Source organism: Micromys minutus (assembly GCF_963924665.1).
Source record: "Micromys minutus genome assembly, chromosome: 4".
In the NCBI taxonomy this organism is placed as follows: domain Eukaryota; kingdom Metazoa; phylum Chordata; class Mammalia; order Rodentia; family Muridae; genus Micromys; species Micromys minutus.
Genome location: NC_137973.1, coordinates 88,477,173 through 88,490,876, shown reverse-complemented (window position 1 = coordinate 88,490,876; position 13,704 = coordinate 88,477,173). Strand labels below are relative to the sequence as shown.

Genomic DNA, 13,704 nt, shown 5'->3' with positions numbered 1-13,704 from the left:
TAGTAGGGTTCAGACACACACTGCACCAATCTACTAAAAAAAATCTAGTCCATCTTACTTTATCTACCTTTGTCTTGGTAATATACAGAGTCTAGAGATCATTGTTCTGTGTTCATGTTGACTTTTCAAAGCCTCGATATAAGAAAGAGAATGTGCTGTGCTCATTTTTCTGTCTCTGGCTTAGTTCACTAACAAAGGGTTGTCCAGATCCATCCACCTTACTGCAAATGCCAGGGTTTCCTTCTGCAGAGTCTAGTCACATTGCACTCTCTGTACCTCTGCAACTCCCGTTGTCTTTCTGCTCATCCAGGCACAGCACGTGAGCATGGACATGCAGGTTTCTCTTCTGTATGATTAGTGTACCTCTTGGACTACTTGCCCAGGAGTGAGGCAGCTAAGTCAGGGGACAGATTTACTCTTCTCCATAATATACTAAATTACATGTGCCCACGTGACACAAGGGTGCCTCTCAGCATCACTACCACCATTCTAAAGAGTGCAAGGTGTTATTTCCTTGCAGATTTTGATAAGTAATGGGTAGTTTGAACAGGCATTTTCAAGCCTTTTTTCTTATATCATTTGACATAATATAGCTTTCTTCAGCCACTCCAAGAGTTGAAAACCTCCCCCTCGAAGTCTTACATGCACTTCCAGTAGGTGATCAGACAGAAACCAATTGAAAGAAATGTCTGAGGTCACCATCTCTCTGCCACTGCTTCATGAGCTTCATGTATGATGACATTTTTCAGGATAGTCCACAAACTTCCACCCTGTGGTGACTGCACCTCTTCTGCTCCTGACCTCTAAGTACTAGAGTGACCCAATGTCCAGCTTCTCTATCCACACCATCCGCTCAATGACAGCATTCAGTCCCAGACTGGATGATTCTCAACTCTATCTGTCCTGGCCCTCCCTCCCGCATTCCAGCTATCAGGATACCCTGGCTGAGCTATGTCTTCCACCACCCTCCACCTGAGTTTTCCAAGCACTTATAAACATGGTAAAAGAGCTGTTAACTTAGAGCTTGAGCCATTGGTGTTTTGTTCAGAAAATTTTCTCCTGTGCCTATATGTTCTAAAGTTTTCCCTACTTTCTCATCTAATAGTTTCAGTGTATCTGGTTTAATGTGGAGATCTTTGATCCACTTACACTTGAGCTTTGTACAAGGAGATAAGAAAGGGTCTATTTTCATTCTTTTGCATGCTGAGTGCCAGTTGGAGCAGCACCATTTGTTGAATAGGCTGTCTTTTTTCCATTGAATGTTTACGGCTCCTTTGTCGAAAATCAGGTGACAATATACATGAGGGCTCATTTCTGGATATTCTATTCTATTCCATTGATCCACATGCCTATTTCTGTACCAGTACCATGCAGTTTTCAGCACACTTGCCTTGTAATATAGCTTGAGGTCAGGGATAGTGATTCCCGCAGATGTTTTCTTGTTGTTGAGGATGGATTTCGCTATTCTGGGTCTTTTGTTGTTCCATATGAAATTGCACATTGATCTTTCCAATTCCATGAAGAACTGTGATGGAATGTTGATGGGGATTGCGTTGAATCTGTAGATTGCTTTTGGTAGGATGGCCATTTTTAAAATGTTGATCTTTCCAATCCATGAGCAAGGGAGATCTTTCCATTTTCTGAGAACTTCAATTTCCTTCTTTAGAGGTTTGAAGCTCTTGTCGTACAGGTCCTTCACTTGCTTAGTTAGAGTCACACCAAGGTATTTCATAGTTTTTGTGACAATTGTGAAGGGTACCTTTTCCCTAATTTCTTTCTCCACATGTTTGTCCTTTGAGTATAGGAAGGCTACTGATTTGTTTGAGTTAATTTTGTATCCAGCCACTTTGCTGAACTTGTTTATCAGCTGTAGGAGTTCTCTGGTGGAATTTTTGGAGTCACTTAAGTACACTATCATGTCATCGGTAAAGAGTGATGTTTAAAAAAAAAATAATAAAGAGCTGATAACTTTCTTCCCCTGCCCTTTCTCCACACTTCCATTTCCTATTCAAGGGCCTTCTATTCAGCTTTCTGCTATGACAAAAAGTGTCTGATTCCCTTTTTCGAAGCTCACCTCTGATCCAAAATACCTCTTGTCATGAACATCCTAAGTTTCTCAGCTTCCTCGCCACCCACGCCCCTCCCACTCCAACTACTCCTGAAACCTCTTAAATGGTCTCTTTCCAGTGTACCTCCCTCTGATCTGTTCTGCTGCCAGGGTTAGCTTTTTAAAATGAAATCTATGCCATGGCACTTCTCTGCCTAAGATGACTGATTGGCTTTCAATAGATTGCTGAACTTGTTTATAGTCTTTACAGGATACCATAATGTCTCCATGAGTCTAGCCCCTGCTAACATTGCCTTCTCTTCCTTACTGATCTGTCATTTGGCCATGAGATCTTGCTGTTTTTAACTACATTATACATATAATTTACATCCCACAAACTGGTGTATTTTAAGCACATAGGTTGTATATTAATATTTATATAACTGGGTATTATCACTGTAATATAATCCTCCAAAAAAAAAGAATCCTTAGTCCTGACTTTCCATGTTTATCCCTTTCATCCCAGGATGAAGATCTTTAGGTAAAGCTGCCATTACTAATACTGTGCATCTCTTGACACTTGTATTCACCTCCATAGTGTGTTCCAGAAGCAGGGTTTGCTAAGACCTATTGTTCTAATTACAGTGAGATCAACACAGACCAGAAGCCAAGCAACATACAGGAAGCACATAGACTCTCTGTGCTTTAGGTAGACAAATTCATTTCATCTCTGAAGAGAAAATTTAAATACTGATTTTTCGCTAAATAAGCTATTTATTAACTTGTGGGTCTTTTGAAAAAACACTGCATTCCAGTTCTTTTCAGCTTCTCTTGCCTGTGAGGTTCTCCCTCTCCTCCTTGGGCTGCAGCAAGCAGGTGATTTCTCTCACCACAAGAGAAATCCTCCATCCCAGAGGCCTTAGGAGACCCCAGTCACCACCCATCGATCTGATACATGTGAGCATTCTAGAAATAGCTGAGCTGCAGATCACAGCTGATGTGTTTGTCACAGTGAAACAAGTGTCACCCTCACTATTTCAATTGTTAAAAATGTACCGAGAAAGCTCCCCAGAGCTGGCACCGGCAGCACTGCTTTTCTTAGCTTTTAGTACATTCCAGATTTTCAGTAATATAAATTAAACTTCCTTTAAAAAGAACGACTGGAATCTACTTGTGGAAATTGTCCATGCAAAAGAAATTGGCTCTATTGTTTCTGGTTTTATAGTGACCTGAGGGAAGCCAGGAAGTGTACCTCCCATGTTATTTATGCACAACTTTTATGAGATAGAGTCAGATTTCTTGTTGTTAGATAGATACCTTTGTATGTGCCTATGTGTGCATGCATGAGTGTACATATGTGTAAGTGTGCATGTTTGAGTATGTATGTGTCAATGTGAGTTTGCACAAGTGAGTCTGCATGCATTCATGTCTGTGTGTGTGTCCCTATGAGTGTGCATGTGTGTTCATGTCTGTGTGTGTCCATGTGAGTGTGCATGTATGAGTGTATGTGTCTTCATGTCTGTGTATGTGTACATATGAGTGTGCATGTATAAGTGTGTGTGTCCATATCTGTGTATGTTCATGTAATATGCATGTGTGAGTATGTGTATTCAATGTCTGTGTCTATGTTCATATGAGTGTGCATGTGTGAGTGTGTGTGTCCATATCTGTGTATGTCCATATGAGTGTGCATGTATTCATATTCATGTCTGTGTGTATATCCATGTGAGTGTACATGTGTGAGTGTATGTGTTTTCATGCTTGTGTGTGTGTACATGTGAGTGTATGTGTTTTCATGCTTGTGTATGTATACATGTGAGTGTGCATGTGTGACTATGTGTATTCATGTCTGTGTGTGTGTCCATGTGAATGTGCATGTGTGAGTGTATGTGTTTTCATGATTGTGTATGTGTACATGTGAGTGTGCATGTGTGACTATGTGTATTCATGTCTGTGTGTGTGTCCATGTGAATGTGCATGTGTGACTGTATGTGTTTTCATGTCTATGCATGTGTTCATCTGAGTGTGCGTGTGTGAGTGTGTGTATTCATGTCTGTGTGTGTGTCCATGTGAGTGTGAGTGTGTGAGTGTGTGTATTAATGTCTCTGTGTGTGTCCATGTTTCTCATTGTACATAGTACTGGGGTTTCACAAGGATGTTTTCATATAAAAAAAAAATAGTGTCTTCCTTTCCATAACTTCTCTTCCCCTTTTTCCTTCCCCTTCCCATGATCCTCTTCTTTCCTGAGTTAATATAGTCCTTGTATTGTGGTGACCCCCACCACCATAAAATTATTTTGTTGCTGCTTCCTATAGGAAGTTTTGCTACTTTTATGAATCATAATGTAAAATTCTGTACTTTCTGGTGTTTCTGGTGGTCTTAGGTGACCTCTATAAAAGGGTTGTTTGACACCCTCTACAGCAGTCACAACACACAGGTTGAGAACCACTGCTTTAGGTGGTTCTGTGTCTACCTTGTGTCATATGTATATACATGACTTTATGTGTCTATTAAAAAACCTAAGATCCACAAATGAGGGGAAATGCATGCATTTGTGGGCAAATACAAATACATGGGATGTTTTGTCATTTTCTAATTAATAAATAGTAGTAAAGAGACAAAGTGCTGCATAAAATACAGATAAAATATTCCCTTCAGCTACATCAAACTATTTTATATTCATACTTGTAGGCTGTGAGTCATGTAAATTATAAACTATTATAAGCTAATTTTTGCTACTCTATAAAAACCTAGTTTTAACAAATCTAGATCATTTGAAGGAGAAGTTGCAATTAAGTGTATCTTTAAAGTTAAAATATGAAAAAGTACCCTTTGCAATTCAATTGTGCTTATAATTTAGAAATTACTAACTGGTGAGTTGAAAATAGAAATCACATTAGTGGATAATTTTTGCCTTTGTATCGCAAGTGAACTACAAGACAGATATTATTTGGAAACAGTTTACTGAGGCTGGTGCCTCTAAGTAGTCTTAGTTCACCCAAAGTCTGACAATTTGAGTACATCTTAATTAAGTATGAAGTATGATTCATGTTTATCTTACACCATCTAAGAGGAGAGACTAGAGGTGTATTTAAAATAGGAGTTTAACAGGTTAAGAGAGTGGAGGAGTGCTAGCCAGAGGCATAAAGTTGCTTAATTGGCCAGCCATTCCATCATCCTGGAGAACTTTTCTTCTGTGTGTTTATTTAAATACAAAGCACATGCCAGTGTGTAACCCACCACTTTTTTCTTGACCTGTCAGTCACCTCACTGCTGCTGTCTGATACCACAGGGCTCCCCTGCTTGCTCTGTACCTATCATTTATGAATGTCTTTTCTCTCCATTTAACAACAGAATACTGCCTTAGTCACAAGGCTGTCATCACCTGGGGCCACTCTCTCCCACCCTGTATGCAAAGCTGGTATTTTCCCTCAGCACAGGATTACACAGTTGCCCTCATCTGTTGAGGGTTCCTGATATCATCTTGCTAGCTTCCTGTCTGCAGACCCTCCCTCTGTGGTCTACATTAACATAAACGCCCATTCCACTGTATTGCAATCTCTGCCAGCAATGGGCCATCCACCTAAAACTGTCTGATGCCTAAGAGAGCAATAGCATAGATTGTAGACCACATTCTCCACAGCCCTGAGGAGGCTCCGTCCAGGCTCTGTCTCAAGGACCATACTCTCTAACCTAATGACCATAAGGTTTTCCTCCTATTCTTCCCTCTACCATCTCAGCAGGTGCTACAAAACCCAATCCCACTCAGTGCTTTGCTTCCATTTCAAACTTCCAGTCATGGATCCCTTCTCAAACAAAATGCCTTAGCATCCCTAAATGCTACCAAGCCTTCCAAAGGTGTTCTCCAGGACCATATTTAAATTGTCATCTCTACTTTCCCTCAGTTGTCTGTATAGTCTTTTCTATGTCATCTGGACATGTGTATAGAATGACAGCTCACTCCCAAGTATGCTCATGAGGCTTATTGGGCATCTCATGCCAATTTCTGACATAGAGGGAGAAGTGGAGATATTAGGGACATTACCCCTTTGATGATGTTTCTGTTGTTTCCACCTGATCAAGATGGGTTCACTAGAAACATGAGTGAATTGCAAACCTTGCTGAAAAACATTTCGTTATAATGGCTAGTTGGTGACTTTCCATGTCTTCTTCTTCTTCTTCTTCTTCTTTTTTTTTTTTTTTTTTTTTTTTTTAGTTCTGTGTGAGAATAGAAAAGAACCCTGGGCTTGGATTTAGTATCAGCGGTGGAATTAGTGGGCAAGGAAATCCTTTCAAACCCTCTGACAAGGTAAGGAGTGAGTTCCTTATTGACAGACTTGGTTTCACGTGTTGTCTTCCACTGTGATACAATGATAAAAGGATGCTGTGGGTATGTTTGTTGTGCTTAGCTGATCTAGCTAACCACGAAGCCAGTCAGAATGTCTGTACAAGGAAAAATGAATCCAGCATAGTGCTTGAAGAAAACGAAGCAGGAGAAACAAACTTTTAATCTTTTACTGAAAAGAAAGGGTTTGGGGAACTATTCTCACGGTTAGTTTTTATAAACTGTGAGTTTATGTAAGTGAGTGAGTGTGTGTGTGTCTGTGTGTGTGTGTGTGTGTGTGTGTGTGTGTGTGTGTGTGTGTGTCGGCCTATTTGTTTCGACTTTACATTTGTATGTGGTAAAGAACCCTATGTAAGGAATTTACAAAAAAACTTTTTTCCAAAGATGTATTTGTAAATTGTTCATTTTTTACTTAGAAAAATGTTTTCTTACAGCAACAAAATGGTCCCACCTTGACTGGGTTTTCAGGTCAACAGCTGATCTCAATCTACTAAACTTGCAAAGGGTTTTATTAGCAGAATTTTGGAAATGAGAAATCACGGGAAAAAATATTGTATAAGAAAGTTGAAGTTAGCATTAGCAGAAGAACCCTCATCTTGCTGGATAAACATGTACCCTTCTAGCTCCATGAAGGCCACTGCCACCCAGCAGACCTGTCTGACCCCAGAGTGGTCTACCCTGAGCTCTCTAGCCTACTCTGCTATAGTTAATGCTTAACAGTCTCATACTGGAACCAGTATGGACAAATTCACTGACAATTACAACGATCTACCTTTGATCTCACCAGACCTTTCCAATGTACTGCTATTACAGAGGGAGCTCACAGATCAATTGCTGAAAATAGAGTCCACTTCTGAAGATAACTTGAATGTCGGACTGGGAAGATGTCTCGGTGACTAAAGCACTAAGCTTGCATCCCTGACATCCAAAGTTTGGATTCCTAACACTCATATAAGAGCCAGTAGGTATGGCAGGCAGCCTATAATCTCCAATGCAAGATGTGGAGACAAAGGAACTTAGAGAAAGCTACTAGCTAGAACTGAATCTAAGTATGTAAGACAAAGTGGTCAAGAGAGACATCCAATGTCAACCTTAATCCTAACAGGCATACATATACAAATGTGGCCTTAACACATAAGAACATACATGCACAGGCACATGCACTCTCTCGTGCACAAATACACACACACACACACACACACACACACACACACACACACACAAACATTGATTCCTCCTATTTGGAGATTTCTAAAGCCTAAAGCAAGACCTTCATCCCATATTTTTTTAGTCTTCTTCTCAGCCATCATACTTCCTACATCCTTTCTAAAGAAGGATAGAAAAAGACTGGGGTAGAATTTTTTACATAGTGATATACAGCAGGAAGGAAATATATAACAGACTAATCATTTGATGTTGACTTATAAAGTTAAAGTAGTTGATCTAGTTGGGGCAACTAGTTAATTTAACTTGATAAATTATCAATAAAATTAAAATTATCAGAAACATGTATGAGTGTTTAAACTTCATGATGTCTTACTCATCTTAATCCTCTCTTTTTAATTCTTACGATGGATATGCATTGTATGAAGTGATGAGTTTCAGTATCATTCTCCTGGCCCCTCTTCCATCTTGTTAGTTCCGTATCTATCTATATCTCCATCCATAATCTACCAACAGACAACTAAGCTGATTCCATTAATGTGACTGTGAAAAGTACATGCGTGGGTATGTCTGAGTTGTACTACTAGGCCTTCAGGTGTAGCCCCAGGTGTGGTACAGCTGGGTCATGAGCTAACTCTGATTTGTTGTTTGTTTGTTTGGTTGGTTGGTTGATTGGTTGGTTGGTTGGTTGATTAGTTGGTTAGTTTGTTGGTTGGTTTTATTTGATTTTTGGTTTTGGTTTCTAAGGAATCTCTATACTGACTTTCCTGGTGAATTATTTAATGAAGGATTGTTTAAATTTTCAGTTCTTTGTATATTTGGATACTAAACCTCTGTTAAGGGTGTTGGCAGACTTCCTGTTCAGTAAGATGCCTCACCACCTGTTGTTTCCTCTCCTGTGCAGAAGCTTTTAATTTTATGTGACATCATTTGTCCATTTTTCTCTCTTTTGCTGTTGAAGGACTCAGACAGTCCTGCCGTGTCTATCAGATGAGTTTCCACTATGCTTCCATCCTTATGTCAAGGCCTTCAATCCATTTTGAGTTTCCTTCGTGAGAGATGAACCTGGTTCCATCTTCTATGTGTCCAGTTTACTTAGCACAATTTACTAGAGAGGCCACCTTTTTCCCCTAGTAGTCATTTCTGGAACAGTGTGGCTGATGTCTCTTTTTGCCTTTGCCCTCATATCCCTTCCTTGAACTCTTTCCTTGGGTAGCTGCCATTCAAAAGATGTGCTCCCCTTTTTTTTCTCTGCATAGAAAAATTTTCACTCTACTTTCGTAGGTAGAAGATAATGTTTTCAAATTTAGAGTAACACATTACTAAATAGGATGCTGGAATAATGTTTTACTTCTGTTTAGGTGCAAAGACTGAGAACTTAAGCTTCAACATCAATTTCCTTCCAGAGTGCTAGCTATGAACACCTTATGAGCATTCATTTAACTTTTGTTTGGGTGATTGTACTGAGACTCAACTTGTCTACCATCCTATAATTCACTCTTTGGGTTAAATGTGGCAGATAGAGAGTTTGAATCATTTAATACAGGGGTTGAAAGATCCTTCCTTGAAAGTACTTTTCTCTGCATGATTACACTCCAAACCACTTTACAGTCTAAGTCATGGTTCCCTGTTATTGCAAAACTGATGGAGGTAACTAGAATTTCAGGTCTCTATAGAACATTGTTCAAGTTAGAAATACCTTCCTTAACAATACAAACTTATGATGAAGTATTGATCAACAGTATTCAAATGATCTAAAGATGTCGATGCCAATGATTTACAGAAGAATTGAGTCCGTTCATTGGGAGAGAGTTTCATGTCTGCATAGCCCAGTTTTACTTCCTCAACCTCATGTTCCACACTGATAGAGATTGTGTATGGTTTAGAATAAAACTCATGGCTTGGAGAGAGAAGGTGGATAAAGTGCCTGCCTTAAAAGTACATTGACCAAAGGTCATTCCCCAGAACACACATTTTTGAAGCTAAATTTGGCAGCATAGATTTATAATTCCAGCACTGGGGAAAGAGAGGCAGACAGATCCCCAGAACTTGATAGCCAGCTACCCTACCTTACTTGGAGGCTCCAGGCCATGAGAGATCCCATCTCAAAAGGACTGCTTGAAGAATAAATAACATCTGAAGTTGTAGCCTAGCCTCCACACACACATCCACACATATGTATGTGCATATGCACATAGTGTGCAAATGTACACACACACACTGACAGAAAGAGAGATCGAGAAACAGAGAAAGAGACAGAGAGAAGACTTATACCTATCCTCACAAATGAACATTAAGTATATGGAAATACACTAATGTACTATTTTCTACAATGTTGAAAAAGAAATTACCTTTTCATGAGTGGACTCATTCACAGCTGGAGATGAAATGTAGCAAATTAAGTGGCAATTTAAATTCAACAGATACTGCTTGAGTTTGAAGAAGATGTGGCATAGAGACTCTAGTCTGAACGGTAATTCATGCTCCCTTCCCATGAACAAATCAGACATTAGCTATGTTCCTGGACACAGACTGTGCTTCAAAGCTTGCTGTCTCGTAAATGCTGAGAATCCTTGACCATCCTGAAAGCACCTGAAAGTTTCTAAGCTATAGTTACTACCAAATTTATCTCATTCTAGTCAATATTATTGATGCTGTTGCAGCCAATCCCAAGGGCAGGTGGGTATAAAAGAATACCCACACTGGTGACAGAGAAAGCATATAGTAGTCCCTAAACTGAGACAGGGAGTGGAAATTGGGCAAAAGGGAGCAACGTTGCCTTGGGCACAAAATTTGCCATCTGTTCTGGGTTGAGTGAGATTCCTGCAGTAAATCACCTCAAACAAGCCAAGGAGTTTGCTGAGGTTTTAGATGGGTTTTGATTAAGTCTCACATGACTGACAGTCTTATATGATTCATATAGGACTGGAGTATCTGGAGCAGCATTTGAAGCAAAGTTAACTTCCCTCCTAGACCCAAGGTGGTCCTGAGCAAATATGGTCTCAGGGTCAAGGAATCAACATAATTGTCAGAATAGTGTGTAGTTTGTTAAAACACCACTTCACTCACTCCAAAGCTCAATATTCTGAACAAGTACCTTACAAAGTGAAAACTACTTATATACACTTGTTAGAAGAAAGAGGAGGCACACTGGGTGCAAACAGCTCTTTATGATGCCCACCTCTGCCATCTCGGTAAAGAGGATAGAAGCTGTGGTCCAGCTGTTCATCAGAGAGAAACACTGCTGTCACAGTGTAAGTAATTGCTTAAATAAAATATTTCAATCGAGTAAATCAAATGATAAGGCAGGCAAAAAAGAATGGCATTAGTTAGCATGTCCCAGGCATTTTATGAAGCTTGCTCCATGTGTAACCTCATGTGATTTTCTTAGCAACATCTATTAGTCAGATAGTATTGTAACTAACATGTTACTGGGTCTCACCATGGTTTATTAACATGACCAAGCTCATCTGTGAAAGACAAAATCTGAAACCAAATTGATCTGACTCTGAATCTTTTTCTTTTAATGAGCTCTTATATAGACCTCTATCAGCAGATGGCACTTAGCAGAGCACATAACAAGCTGTGGTGCTGAGACACATACAATTTTTCTAATATTGAATGCATTATAGTGTCCCCTAATTAGTCAAAATCCTCATATTTGCTTCAACAAACCAGTGGAAGTCAGCATTCCTCCTCCATTGAACCCAGTAATCAGGGAGCACAGTGCAGTGAGGATTGATAATCAATTATGTATCTTGTGGGCTGAGGTATCATCATCACAGTGATGATTCTGACAATGAAGCAAACTCACTGTGCTTTCTATTAAAATATACACTAATTCATGATTGCAAAATCCAAAAACTTTCCCACTGTGAGTTTCTTTGGAGAAGAGAAAATCAGAATAACGGAATGATACCAGGCTGTGCAACATTTCATAAATCAACCCAAGATCCTTTGAATGAAAGAGCTCCTAATGAAACATGCAAAGCTCATCATCCAGGGACTAACATCCTTCCTAGATCTGCTTGAGGGAAGAACTGACTGTCTAGAATTTAAGGTTTTTCAGGGAGACTTATAATAGCATCTGGTCAAAGACTCCCAGAAAAGCTTTGTTGTGGAGGCAGACTACCTACATGGGTCTTACAGCAGAAGACAGCTGTGGGGAGCAGAGGGAACCACTTACTTCTCCCAGTTTATCAAATGCCCAAACTAGGGCAACACCATGGAGCTTAGCCATTTTTCCATCTTGGAAAATCTGAATGTGATGAGAGAGATGAGTCCATGAGAGATGTTTGTTGGTTGGTTCTTCTGTTAAAGGTAATGAGAAATTCCAAGCCCTTGGAGAAATGTCAGATAGTCATGAATTTTAAATAAACATCATACAGCCTCAGGGTTATCATCAAATCTCAAACCCTTCCTAACCCGTTTACCACTCCTAAAAGAATAAGGCTCTCTGTCTCTCTGTCTCCCTCTCTGTTTCTCTATGTCTCTCTTTCTCAACCCAACCACCAGTTTCATAAATTTCACAAGTACACATGCATGCTTATATACAAACACATATACCTATATACATATGCATATACATACATATAGACAGTCAGACATATATACATTTGGTGGATGGAGTAGATCCCCAATAGCCACACTTTGTTTCTTCACTCAGTCTTTTTATACCATCTTAGACAAAAGTTCTTTATAAAATTACCTCACACAAAATGTTACACAAATGGGGAATTATAGAAGAATGTTGAGTAGTAAATTCAGAGCAGTGTTTCATTCTATAACCTCATTATAAGTTTAAAGCAACAATTTTATATGGCTTTGCTTTATCAAAGGGCACACCTATAGCTTCATTCTTGGATCTAACCTAGAATGAATATTTTTTCCTTGCTCACAAATCTGTCCCAAAACTATTTCTCTTCCTAGTGTAATTTATGAGAGTGCATTGTATTTCTTATTATGTAGCCTTTACTTACTATTTTATGAGGAGAGGACACATTCTATTTTTAATTTCAACTGTATTTTATCCTTCTTGCAAAACAGCTAAAACCATCTCCTTAAACTTTCTTCCTAAAATTATTTGAGTCAAAACAGGAATTTCATAAAGTCATTAATTCACCTAAACATCATTAATTCATGAAAGTTCATCTTTTTGATTTGCAGGAAATCAGCCCAATAGGATGGGCTGATGTGCAGAAATCATTATACTATGTAATAGTGGTATATCAGCAACAGGAAGTAATCCTAGGATGTGGTCTCTGATGCTATGTCTGTGCAGAATACACCTATTGCAGCCATGCAAAATGGCGGGTCACCTCCAGTGAACTCATTTGCTTCCATAGCCATTTCTAGATGGCTTCTGTCTATCCACAGTTATACACATTAAGTAAATTAATAAATGTAAGAAACAACAGAGTTAAAAACAGAAAAGCAATAAATATCTTAGGAGCGTTACCCTTAACCATTTTTTCCTGAAAAGATTAACATCAATTCAACATAAAGTTCTAGAAATATACCCAAAAAAAAACCAGAACAGTTACTTTTATTTCAAATATAATATATAAATAGTATATATATATTACCTTTCTTGCTGCTAAAATACCTTAACCAAGCAACTTTAGGAACAGATGGCTGATTTTGACTTAAAATTCCAGGAGGATCCACCATGGCAGGGCAGGTAGTACAAAGGGAATCCAGCTGGTCACATTACATGTAGGTCAGGAAACAGAGTGAACAAAAAGTAGGGACAGGCTATAAGATCTCAAGAATGCTCACCCTAATCACCTTCCCCAGCATGGCTCCACCTCCTAAACTTTAAGAACTAAAGATTCACAACCTTCCCAAACAGGACCACTAGCCAGGGACCAGCGATAAAACACATGAACCTCTGGAAGACCTTTCAGGCTCAAACAAGAGGCTCAAATGTTTCACACTTGGGAAGCAGTCCCCTTGTAGCCTGAAATATACACAAATCTGTTTAAGTTATACTGAGCCAGCTGGTTGGGTTTGGCATCTCCAAATCATAACTGAATGTATTCGTGGGACCCACACTCCCAAGAACCATTTTTTCCTGGAGCTCCAGTGGATTGTGCTGGGTGAGAGGTAAGCCCATTGTCTTATCAGTGCCAGGGCAGATGTCTGATAT

At 39.3% G+C, this 13,704-nt stretch overlaps 1 protein-coding gene across 1 annotated transcript in view; it reads left to right on the top strand.

Annotated features, from left to right (window-relative positions):
- The window catches only part of LRRC7 (leucine rich repeat containing 7), a gene marked incomplete at both ends in the record, with an annotated part of 278,327 nt that overhangs the window by 245,559 nt on the left and 19,064 nt on the right, over nt 1-13,704 (top strand). The window contains one exon of the mRNA XM_080916060.1: nt 6,264-6,356. Coding sequence (XP_080772186.1) covers nt 6,264-6,356 — 93 coding nt within the window. The remainder of the gene's footprint in view (nt 1-6,263; nt 6,357-13,704) is intronic.